Genomic DNA, 12,577 nt, shown 5'->3' with positions numbered 1-12,577 from the left:
CTGCAAATGTCTGGTTTTTGGTGCAATATCTCCATAGGTGTATAGAGGCCCATTTCCAGCAACTCTCACTCCAGTGTTCTAATGGTACAATGTGTTTGCTCATTGCCTCAGAAGGCTAATGGATGATTAGAAAACCCTTGTACAATCATGTTAGCACAGCTGAAAACAGTTGAGCTCTTTACAGAAGCTATAAAACTGACCTTCCTTTGAGCAGATTGAGTTTCTGGAGCATCGCATTTGTGGGGTCGATTAAATGCTCAAAATGGCCAGAAAAATGTCTTGACTATATTTTCTATTCATTTTACAACTTATGGTGATAAATAAGTGTGACTTTTCATGGAAAACACAAAATTGTCTGGGTGACCCCAAACTTTTGAACGGTAGTGTATGCAATCATTTTGTTCAACCCACTGAATTAAAGCCTGAACTTCAACTGCATCTGAATTGTTTTGTTCACAATTCATTGTGGTAATGTACAGAACCAAAATTAGAAAAATGTTGCCTCTGTCCAAATATTTATGGACCTAACTGTATATGACATTTGAGGCATGTTTTTTTTTCCTTCATTAAAACTTTGTTCAAGATATCGTAACAATCGAATCGAATCGTGAAGCCAGTATCATGAATCGAATCGACACGTGACCGGAGTGCATCGTTCCTCCCTGACTCAGACTGCTTCCTGGAAAAGCCGAGTACACAAAAACCTGAGCCAAGTCACGTGACGCGTGTATAAACGCGAGCTTTTATTTATTTACACATACTGTTGAAAGATCATATTCTTGGTTGTATAGTGTCTGTTTAAGGGTTAATGATTCATTTCGATTGCTCTTATGAGTTCTCTGTGGAGGCACATTGTGAAGCAGTTTGTAAAGTTTTCACTTTCGTTTTCTCTGAAAACTTCAGGATGGGTGTGTTTCACTGTCTTCTGTCAGTTCCTGCTGCTTCTCTTTAGACTTCGTCGTCCTGTTTCTCTTCATTACAAGGCTGTTTGGTGTGATGGATCGATCTGGGAGGGCTGCGGCACCTGGAACTATGGGGAACACACACAACCCTGGAATGGACAGAAATGATCCATCTGAACGGTTTGACTCGACCTGGGAGACTGAAGATGAGCTTGACGACACTACAGAGGTACAAGGTTCAGCTTTCTTTCTTTCTTTATTAAAATAATTTTTTTCTGTGGGTGTGTGTACTTGCCAATGACAATATGTTTCTCAAGATGTTCCTCCTCCTGTGACCTGAAGAAACTTTCAAATGCTCCTCGTCAACATGATCAAGCCTCACTTCCTTTCTCAAAAAAAGTGATTTAAAAGTAGCATTTGCCTATCTGAACTCATTTAAACCTTAAAGAACGAAACGTATTTTTGGTTATTATTCATCAGGACGTAGAAGGAAAAACCCATCTCCACAGCCACACAATTACTTTTTCAGACCTACTTGTTATACTTTTTTTTTTTAATCAGTGATTACAGCTATAAATTCATTATGCTATATAAAACCCAGGGTTAGTCTGATATCAGCTGCTACAACAAAATGATTTTGAAAATCTGATCAGTTGTTCCTTGGCCCATGGGACACTTTTCCTCCAAATTTCATCAAAATCTGTTCACTACTTTTTGAGTTACACTGGGGGGGAAAAAAATCCTGGATATGCACACATCCAGATTTGCTTCAAAATCTAATCAGTTGTTCCTTGGCCCATGGGACACTTTTCCTCCAAATTTCATCAAAATCTGTTCACTACGTTTTGAGTTATGTTAGGAACAAAACAAAAAAAAATCCTGAACATGCACACATATCCAGATTTGCTTCAAAATCTAATCAGTTGCTCCTTGGCCCATGGGACCCCTTTCCTCCAAATTTCATCAAAATCTGTTCACTACTTTTTGAGTTAAATTAGATTAGATTAGATTAGAACTTTATTGATCCCTTTGGGCGGGTTCCCTCAGGGAAATTAAAATTGCAGCAGCATCATTACAGGATAAACAGAGAATAGAAAATAGAGAAAACTATTAGGAACAAACAAACAAACAAATGGAGGCAAATACATAACCTCCTCCAACAAAGTTGGCGAAGGTAATCAAGTGGGGTTTTTTTATTGATAATTCTTTTTTCCACAAACAAACTGAAATGAAACTTAATTTTTCTACTCGCACTATTATATTCCATGCTTTCTAATAAAAAAACTCAATTGAATAAAATCAATCATAAAGTATAAGTGATTTAATAAAATATTTGTCCTCTGGTGCAGACATTACAGGAAACTTAAGCATCACTGCACCTAATGTGTCCGCGCTACTGAGCATTACGCTTGCTCTGATGGCAGCAGACGCCTAAAGTTAGCAAGCAGCATGCTTCAAATGCCTAAATATATATTGCTCAATTTGAATGCCATTCTTTAAATGTTGTCAACTTTCATTTTGTGCTTTTAAAAAAATATATTGGCTTTGATACCATTTTAAAAGTATTGTTTTAGCACCAGTATTCGAAGAAAACCCAAATGATAGCTAATCCAAACAGTCCTTTATTGTCAGGTCTTGTTTTGTGCTTAACTTCCTTCTTTTTCCATACATATATTTCCCCCGATTTTCTCTCCAGTTTATTTATGGCCAATTCTCACTCTCAACATAACATCAACACGACAGCAATCATGTGAAGCCAGGCTATCCAGGGCACATGACTGTATCTTTTCAGACTGCTGCTCAGGCAACATCAGGACTGGCATGCAGTCACAATCGGGCAAAACACAGTCAGAGGAAAGCGCTATCCGCCCACCTCCACACACATGAGCTCACAGATGTCCATGATTGGCTAGTGTCACTGTAACTGACATGCCTCCCTGAGAGCACAGCCAATTTTGCTCCCTTGGGCTCCTGACCACGGATGGCTACGGCATCATCAAAATTCAAACTCATGTTGATGGATGATAGAGCAAACACTTTTCTGTTTGCCACTTGAGAGCCCATTAAGTGACCGAATAAACGGGGGAAAAACATCATCAAGTGTGTTCGGAATGTTTTTAGGCCACTACGACCATCCAGAACAGCTTCAGTACTACTTGTTATTGACTCTGCAAGTCTCTGGAACTGTACTGAAGGGATGAACACTCTGGGGATCCTTTTGATTTAGCATTTTTAAGGGTTCCACAGAGTGAGTGTTAAATCTAAAACCAATAGGCCCTCTGGGGGGACTCTTAAAGATTCATGTAGAAGCTGTAGAGTGCTTGAAAACCTTTAAAGTGTCTACATGTATCCTTGGGAGAAGAGAATCAGAAGATATTTGACCTCCCTTTAATGCCAAAACAGACAAACAGTGAAAAGTAAGGTTTGGCCACCCAATTGCACTTAAATGAAGTAGAAACAGAAATATTAAAAACTTGTTATAATTACATTACCATTATAGTAATGGCACGAAATCCATAAGAGATTCATAAATGGTGGTGTTCCTATTTTGACTCCTGTTTATCAACATTCTTTGAAAATACTTGTATTGCTTGATAGGAAATCTTCTGAAACCAGTTGCTGAAGTTGCTATTTCTCAGTAATGTTTGACACTACCTGATCTATAGTGAGCTTTCTGTGACTACTGGCAGCAAGGCAATAGTTTAAAAAAGCCTCTCAAATCAAACATACTATCAGTAAATAAATTTATATTTTTCCAGTCCCCTGCACAGACGTCCTGGTTTTCACAAAGGAACACATATGCTGCAAAAGACATGCAAATTTATAGACATTATTACCAGGTAAGTTGCAACAGAAAATCATATAATCACAAACTGTTTCTAAGATTTTTGTAATGGCTTTCAGCCCTACATGTCCACATTCCAAATATATCCATTGTGCACAAGGTTCAAACACAATTACAGTAAGGACACAGTACAACTGTGTATAAGGCAACAGTGGTAGCACAGCATAAAACAATCGCAAAATTTCTCAACAAAGTGTAACTTTGAGAATGTACATAAAAAGTAAAGTATTTCTGTAAATGCATCACCTTTTGTATCGTATCCACAAGTAGCAGGGTGGAGATTATAAGCTAGACTTTTGAACAAGGTGCTTAAACTATAACTAAGCATGTAACGATATATCGTGTGATGATAAATCATAAATAAAAATTTGACGATTTTAATCGAAGAAATAAAAAATTAATCGTGATTCTTGTCAGGCTGCTTAATTGCTTAGCCTTTTCTAGAATTAAATGCGTTGTTTAAACAGCAGAGGGTGCAATCGCATAAAATAGCGGGAGTGACTTCACCGTAGGTGGAAGTATCACAGCTCTAATACCGCAAAACACACAAAAAACAGATCTAAAATGTGAAAGAGCTGTTGCGCGATTGACTGTACAAATAGATTTAACAAGAAATCAGAGCTCTTTTTATACAGACTGCTGAAAGTTAAAGAAAAGGGAAGCAAATGGAGGTAGTACAAACGTACATAATTTTAATAACAAATCGACGTTTTATTAATAAACGTTTCATTTTTAACAGAAGGAATATTTTAGTTAATAGGCTATTATGTTTTACTCCAACCTTTACACGTGAGTAAATAATTATTGTTGGTTTTCAAGAAAATTAAACAATGTTTTTTAAATTTAATAAAAGGAATGTTTTAAGTTGATAAAGAATAGGAAAATAAATGTTGCGTTTTTTGGTAAAATTTATTTAATCTTTTTTCAAAAGTATTGTGGGAAAATGTAATAGTGAACCAAATATCGTGAATCGAATCGATTCGAACTATAAATTTGGCGAATCGTTACATGCTTAGCTATAACTGCTCAGGTATGCCTGGATTGGAAAGCATTTACCGAATAAATGAATTGTCTGCATTTCATTTTCACTTTAGAAAACCTTGACTGATGACGAGACGGATGATGATGATATGGAAGACGTGAGTATTGCCTTCATCTGTGCATCACTCTCTTTTGTTGACACATTCATTGTGTTTCTCTTATCTTTATTAACGATGGATCTAAACGTTGTTACTTGCAGGACAGTGACTCACCAAATGTGCAGTTTTACAGAAATAAGATCTATTTCTGTCCTGATGGTACGACACACTTTTGAGAAGTGATGATGTACAATAGATATTAAACATAATTAATAGTCATTCATATTCAAATGTAGGTTCAAGGACATTTATCATTTTTTCTTTGTTTTCAGGTGATTACATTGATTATATTCATGAACATTGGTGGGAGGATTACGACAGGCTGGAATATGTGCACTCCTACATTCAATGGTAAACTTCAGCGATTTTATGAAATAAAAACATTGTAAGTGTTTGAATCGGTTTAGATAACACAGTGCTGTTGAATGATTTAAACATACTGTATTTCTCCATAGGCTCTTTCCAATTCAGGAGAAAGGAATGAACTATGCATCCCAGGAGCTTAGCGTAAAAGAAATCAAGGTATATAGTGAATTATATAAAAAATATGATTAAGGAAAGGTTTGAGAGCATCGTCAGAACACCAAGTGATTCGAAACATGACAAACTTTGTTATGAAGTGATGTGTCAAGTTAAAAATGCAACACTGGTGATTTTTGTAGCTGTTCCGGAGAGATGAGGAGATGAAGAGAAGATTGTTGAAGTCTTATAAGATCATGTTGAACTTCTACGGCATAGAACTTGTCAATGAGGAAACCGGAGAGGTGAAACGTGCAGGAAACTGGGGAGAGCGATTTGAGAACTTAAATAGGTAAATACTGTACCACACTTTTTACTGTTTTTTTTTAAGTTTAATGTAGATAATTATCTATGTAAGAAAATTTAAAGCGAGACAGCCTTTCGATTTCATAAAAATCGGTGAGATTTAGTTCCCTCTGAAATTCGGTCATTGTGATATGTTTATTTCAGCAATATCTCAAAGAAAAAAAAAACCAGGCCATTCTGTGGCTGGGAAGTTATTTAAATTGAGGGGATTCCAGAGCAAATAATGTGCATGAAATTGCTCGCTTCGCGCAGTCAAGCAGACAGAAGAAGTCCGTGTGCACATGCCCAGGTTTACTTGCTGCTGCTGCTTCTTCTTCTGAGTTTTACGGCAGCTGGCATCCACAGTGTTGTATTACTACATCTACAGGTTTACCTTGACCGTGCACTGACAGTTACATCATTCTGGTCGCTAAACGAACAGCTGATCACACCAAGGTGCTCGCTGAATGCCAATATTTATTAGTTTGGTCCTGCATTTCCTTTCCTTTGCAACATAATGTCTTTTCTTCTCACTTTCCGTTACTGTAGTCAGTCTTTCACGTTTCATTTGTGTCCTCCATTTTCCTCTCCTATTTCAAATTTGTATCCCACAATGCCTTGCGCAAACAGGGAAAGCCTACCACGTGATGCATGATGTAGTATCTTGTATTGGGTCATGGTGAAGCAGGAAAAAATAGCGGAGAATTTAGGGCCAGATGGCTCCAAATTCATTAATTGTTCTATTTTAAAAAACAAATAAAATTGGAAATATGTGATTCTAATTCAGTAGCTTCCGGTCCACTAAACAAAAATAACTGGGTATTAGGAAAATTTATTTTTATGACCTAAACTTGAACAGTCTTTAATTCTGACTTTTTTTTGTCTTTAATGTTACAGAAACACACACAACAATCTTCGCATCACCCGCATCATAAAGTGCCTGGGTTTACTGGGCTTTCATCACTATCAAGCACCACTGGTTCACTTCTTCCTTGAGGAGACTCTGGTGAAAGGCACACTTCAGCGTGTAAAGCAGAGTGTTCTGGACTACTTTATGTTTGCAGTTGTGGACAAGACTAAACGACAAGCGCTGATCAAATTTGCCTTCTGTAATTTTGAGCCAAAACAGAAGTTTGTGTGGTGTCCGAGAAGGATTCGTAATAAATTCTTGAAGGAGATCTCCAAATTAACTGCTGGGACCAATGAAGGCATATCAAGTGATCAAAGCTTTGAAAATGATCAGAATAATCGGATATCTAGCAAACTACAAAGTAAAGATGAAACCAAAACAGATACTAATGATGACAAAAGTACTGAAAAACCTCCTACCAGCAAAAGCAGAAATGATGAGAATGTGTCAGGTGAGTGTCAAGATTCTGAAACACCAGCTTTACCTGTCCCCATTGCAGGAACTGAAAATACGACTATCACTAATGAAGGAACTGAAGCTGCATCTGGAGTTGATTCTCAGCACGAAGGGCACAGAGATTCAGAAAATAAAGCTGCAATCCAGAAGAATGACAGTGAAGAAACAAATAAGACGATCCCAAACAACTCGGATGAGAATGGCAATGAAATTGCTGACTCTACCCAACACTTGGACAGTAGAGCAGCCAGTGATGAAAGCGCCAATGAAAACGTCACACAAACCTCCACAAGCGAGAACCTTGCAAAAGAAGCACCTGTAACAGGCGGAAACTCAGAGAATGAGCAAGAAGGTTATGAAAATCAAGGAGACGAATCTAAGCAAGGCAGTAAAGAGGAGTCAAAATCACAGCACAGTGATGGAGATCCCAAAGAAAATGATTCAGAAGAGATCCAGCAGAGTGGCAGCGAATCACCAGAAGACGGTGTGGCGACCAGACCTGCTACAAATGAGGCCAATTCTACACACTATCCTGCAGTAACATCAGAAGATATGAATAGTCAGAAATATACTTTACCTCCTGGAGAGTCAAGTACAAGCATTGAACCTCCAGCTGCCTTGATGAAATCACCTGAATCAGACGAAAACATAAGGAATCTACACGAAGGATGTAACCAGCAAAACCAAAGCGAAGTTCAAATATGCAATCAGCCAAAGGCCACAGCAGAAGCAAATACAAAGGAAGAATCGAATGAGAAGAAAGAAGATCCAGTGCATCAATCTAAGGAAGATAATACTGAAGACAGGTTTAATGATGGTGATAGTAATGCTGTCACGTCACACAGTAGTGAAAATTCAGATTCAGGAGATGTTAAGGGCTACAGCACGGCGATGTAGTGGTTAGCACTGTTGCCTCACAGCAAGAAGGTTCTGGGTTCGAGCCCAGTGACCGACGGGGGCCTTTCTGTGTGGAGTGTGCATGTTCTCCCCGTGTCTGCGTGGGTTTCCTCTGGGTGTTCCGGTTTCCCCCACAGTCCAAAGACATGAAGGTTAGGCTAATTAATGGCTTTAAATTGACTGTAGGTGGGAATGTGTTTGTCTCTATATGTCAGCTCTGCGATGACCTGACGACTTGTCCAGGGTGTACCCCGCCTCTTGCCCATAGTCAGCTGGGATAGGCTCCAGCTTGCCCGCGACCCTGTAGAACAGGATAAGCGGCTACAGATAACGGATGGATAAATGTTAACGATAGAGGGGACACTGAATCTGATCAAGGCACAGCTCTCAGGAGTGATGTTAACTCATCTTGGGTTATTCCTGGTAAGGATACAGAGACAGATCAGGAGCCTGTCCCAGGAATAGGCGGTAAAACACTCTGGATAGGACGGCAATACATTGCTCATTTTAATAAACTGAACAAGAAAAATTAACAGAAACTAGTTTTTTGTGCTGTGGATTTCTGCAAATCCATTGATATCATAGTGTAGACTACATGAATGATGTGATAAAATGTGTGAATTATGATATTGTAAAAGAGTGTGTGGAATAAACAGTGAATGAAGAAATGACCAGGTGTCCTTTCAATGCCTCAAAATATGATGTTATGAAAAATACAATTCTCCAATTAGAAAAACAATGGGGGGGCGGGGGGGGGGGGGGGGGGGGGGGGGAGGAGATGCTTTCAGGAAACAGTCCAAAAAATTTCTGTGGTTCTTTTTGAATTTTTAATGTGTAAATAGTATTCAAGCACGCATTGAACTTTTGTCCTTACTTTCAGGTCCTGTTAGCCAGAGTGCAATTTTTCTTGTAAATTAGCAATAAAAAATATCACAGTGGATCATTTTTTGGAGACTCAATCTGACAGATGTTTTGTTATGAAGATATACAATGCATGATTTTTTTTTCCTCTGTTGTCAATTATAAAGTTAATGCGCGATGCTCATTCATATAACGTTAGGTCTGTGGAGCAGATTCATTAGTCGAGATGTTGGTAACTGGCAGAATGAAATTATGATCTGAGGATATGAAGTTGAAACGTGTACAAACATGATATTGCAGGCATTTAGCAGCCGCTCTTATTTAGAGCAACATACCCAGAGCAGCCTGGGGAGCATTTGGGGGTTTGGTGCCTTGCTCAAGGGTACTTCACCCATTCCTGCTGGTCCAGGGAATCAAACAGGCAACCTTTATGTCCAAAGGCTGCTTCTCTAACCATTAGGCCATGGCTGTTGGATAATCCAAGGCACTATGAGTTTGTGATCTCAGGATCTGAGGCTGAAATGTGTACAAACCTCTGTTTCTGGTGTTTGCTGCTTGTGTGTAAACCCTGACTGTGGCATCATTATGTGAAATGTTATAGTCAGAGGTGCGGATTATGAACCTTACATCTATATCTCATGAGCTGAAGATCTTGCCTTGTGTTTGACAAAGGATGGCATTGTAAGTGTGGCTACTGTGTACATGTGTTGGGGAAATTAGAAAGGCATTCAGAGAGCTCAGACCTCTGCCAAAGCCGCATACCTCAACATGACCAAAAGTGAAACTAAACTGTTTGAGCCACTCTATGACTTGGATCCTCTTCAGAATTTAATGGCTTCTTCCTTGGCCCATTAAATGTTACACATTTTCACCAAGTTTCATGAAAATCAGGCTGGTAGTTTTTGCGCAATCCTGTTTGCAATCAAACAAACAAACCAACCAGAAGTACAACAGTAATTAAACTGTGTCAACCAGCATAATAATGGGAAACCCAATACTTCAGAGCACCTCACTGAAAGGTCAGGTAAGCACACAGGACAAGCAAAAATAAACACTCTGGCGCCCTCTCTGTCCATCAGTTAGTACTGCATTAGTCCATCAACAAACAGTCCAATAAAGAATATTATGCAGACGGCCTTGTCCTGCATAACACATTTAAAGCAAACAATATTCACTCACCAATGATGAAATTTCCAAGGGCTTTGAAATAATTCATAGTTAGATCATTAGGATGAGCACGGCTGGATATCAGACTCAAAGCAACGCTAAATGATTAACAAAACTCATTCACCTGTTCTCAAGGCTGAGGCTTATGAGGCCCCCTAGTGGCTGAGGCACAGATTGCTCACAATGCTTCCTGATCAGATTCAAGATCTTGATTGTCATAAGAACAAGGTTCCTAGTACAAGCTCATCTCATTTCATTATCTCTAACCGCTTTATCCTGCTCTACAGGGTTGCAGGCAAGCTGGAGCCTATCCCAGCTGACTACGGGCGAAAGGCAGGGTACACCCTGGACAAGTCGCCAAGTCATCACAGGGCTGACACATAGACACAGACAACCATTCACACTCTCATTCACACCTACGGTCAATTTAGAGTCACCAGTTAACCTAACCTGCATGTCTTTGGACTGTGGGGGAAACCGGAGCACCCGGAGGAAACCCACGCGGACACGGGGAGAACATGCAAACTCCGCACAGAAAGGCGCTCGTCGGCCACGGGGCTGGAACCCAGTTCTTCTTGCTGTGAGGCGACAGCACGGACCACTACACCACCGTGCCACCCTGCTTAATAAAGTAAATAAAATAATTTAAAACAAAGTATAAAAATAATAATAGGGCAGCATGGTGTAGTAGTGGTTAGCAGTCGCCTCACAGCAAGGTCCTGGGTTCGAGCCCAACGGCCGACGAGGGCCTTTCTGTGTGGAGTTTGCGTGTTCTCCCTGCGTTTGCGTGGGTCCCCTCTGGGTGCTCCGGTTTCCCCCACAGTCCAAAGACATGCAGGTTAGGTTAATTGGTGACTCTAAATTGACCGTAGATGTGAATGTGAATGGTTGTTTGTGTATATGTCAGCCCTGCGATGACTTGGCGACTTGTCCAGGGTGCACCCCGCCTCTTGCCCATAGTCAGCTGGGATAGGCTCCAGCTTGCCCGCGACCCTGTAGAACAGGATAAGCGGCTACAGATAATGAATGGATGGATAATAATAATAATAATAATAATAATAATAATAATAATAGGGCGGCATAGTGGTTAGCACTGTCACCTCACAGCAAGAAGGTCCTGGGTTCGAGCCCAGCGGCATGTTCTCCCCATGTCTGCGTGGGTCCCCTCCGGGTGCTCCGGTTTCCCCCACCATTCAGTTAACTACCTACTATAAATTGTCCATAGGTGTGAATCGTTGTTTCCCAAGCCTGGAAATGGAAGGCTTGTGGCAGGAAGGGCATCTGGCATAAAACTATGCTCAAATTAACACATGTTGATCAATAGGGTCCACATAGCAGCGACCCTACACATATAAGTGGGACAAGCTGGAAGAAATGAGTGGGTTTTTTATTTGTTTCACTAAATACCTCATGTAACACATAGTTCTTTCCTTTCTCCTGAACTGGAAAGAGCCTGTGGAGAAATATAGTTTACATACACAGACATGAATGTCATGGGAGTATTAGGATTTCAATGATTTCTTTGAACCTTTATTTTGCTGCGGCAAATTAAAAAAAAAAAGGATTTGGTGCACGTTTTAATTTATTTAAGGTTTTCTGAAGTCAACAGAGGCTCCAAATTAGACGAAAAGGGTGAAAACGTTATGAATGCCCACTTGGATTATTAATTCAGTCGTGCTGAATGTTCCAAAATGTCTTTTAACTTGCCAAGACCAATGCCTCTTAACTTCCTGTTAGTAATTATAATTCACGTTAGGCTGTGATGTAAAGACCGCATTTTAGGGCCAAGACTTGTCTTCACAACATGCTGCAATGCTGTGTTCCTCATTACTTCAGGTATGAAGTCACAAAAAAAAAAACCTATGCAATTGCCATGAAAGAAAACGTTTACTCACTTTTAGTACTTAGAAAACATAACACCTCCAAAAAGAAAGTTTAAAATTAACAACTAAGAGGTGAGACGGTGGGACAGATATTGGTGATCAGTAATTCATCATGCACAGGCCCAGGGTTTTGTTGCAGAAAAAGAAAAATCACTGAAAGCCCAATATTGCCATGACATCCATGTCCATGATGACGTTCAATCCTGTGTATGTAAACTTCTAACTGCAGTTGCATGTACATAGTAAGGATCACATTTCCATGAGGTATTGTGCAACTTGTATGCTGAAGTTAACTGATTATACATAACTTGAGCCAAGTCACGTGACACATACACACAAGCAATTACACTTTGAGACACTATCAGGCAGCAGTGGCTCAACAGGTTAAAGATCAACAGGTTACTGCTCGGAAGGGTTGGGGGTTGAAGCCCTAACCAAGCTCTCACTCTTGGGAAAGGCTGTTAACCCTAACTACACACACATGTGGGAGGAAAAGCTACAAGCAGTACCTGTCTATCTGTTGATACTTCTGTAGTGATCTTAAGATACACTTTTGATGCACTCCTATCTAATTCTGTGAAGATCTTACTCCCACTGCCTTGACAGCTGTGCAAACATGAATAAATAATTTAGGCGGCTTCGTTCGATAATATATAGGCAAACTGTTTAACAAATCACAAACACAAAAGTAGTCCAAAAAAAAAAAAAAATCA

At 39.7% G+C, this 12,577-nt stretch overlaps 1 protein-coding gene across 1 annotated transcript; it reads left to right on the top strand.

Annotated features, from left to right (window-relative positions):
• Positions 1–691: 691 nt before the first annotated feature.
• On the top strand, positions 692–8,624 carry LOC132874002 (opioid growth factor receptor-like protein 1). Its single transcript, XM_060909856.1, has 8 exons — positions 692–1,131; positions 3,662–3,742; positions 4,842–4,886; positions 4,988–5,045; positions 5,159–5,237; positions 5,342–5,408; positions 5,549–5,697; positions 6,588–8,624. The coding sequence occupies exons 1-8, from the start codon at positions 997–999 to the stop codon at positions 7,951–7,953; spliced, it is 1,980 nt and encodes a 659-aa protein (XP_060765839.1). The 5' UTR covers positions 692–996; the 3' UTR covers positions 7,954–8,624.
• Positions 8,625–12,577: the final 3,953 nt, after the last annotated feature.

This window comes from Neoarius graeffei, chromosome 26 (assembly GCF_027579695.1).
Source record: "Neoarius graeffei isolate fNeoGra1 chromosome 26, fNeoGra1.pri, whole genome shotgun sequence".
Lineage (NCBI taxonomy): Eukaryota > Metazoa > Chordata > Actinopteri > Siluriformes > Ariidae > Neoarius > Neoarius graeffei.
This window is presented reverse-complemented; position numbering and strand designations above follow the sequence as displayed.

Excerpts from the sequence above, each read along its gene's own strand:
- LOC132874002 (XM_060909856.1), top strand. The coding sequence starts at position 997 with ATGGATCGATCTGGGAGGGCTGCGGCACCTGGAACTATGGGGAACACA. Across the intron at positions 3,743-4,841 it reads TTTATAGACATTATTACCAG|AAAACCTTGACTGATGACGA; the intron begins GTAAGTTGCAAC and ends TTTTCACTTTAG. Across the intron at positions 5,238-5,341 it reads GTGCACTCCTACATTCAATG|GCTCTTTCCAATTCAGGAGA; the intron begins GTAAACTTCAGC and ends ATTTCTCCATAG.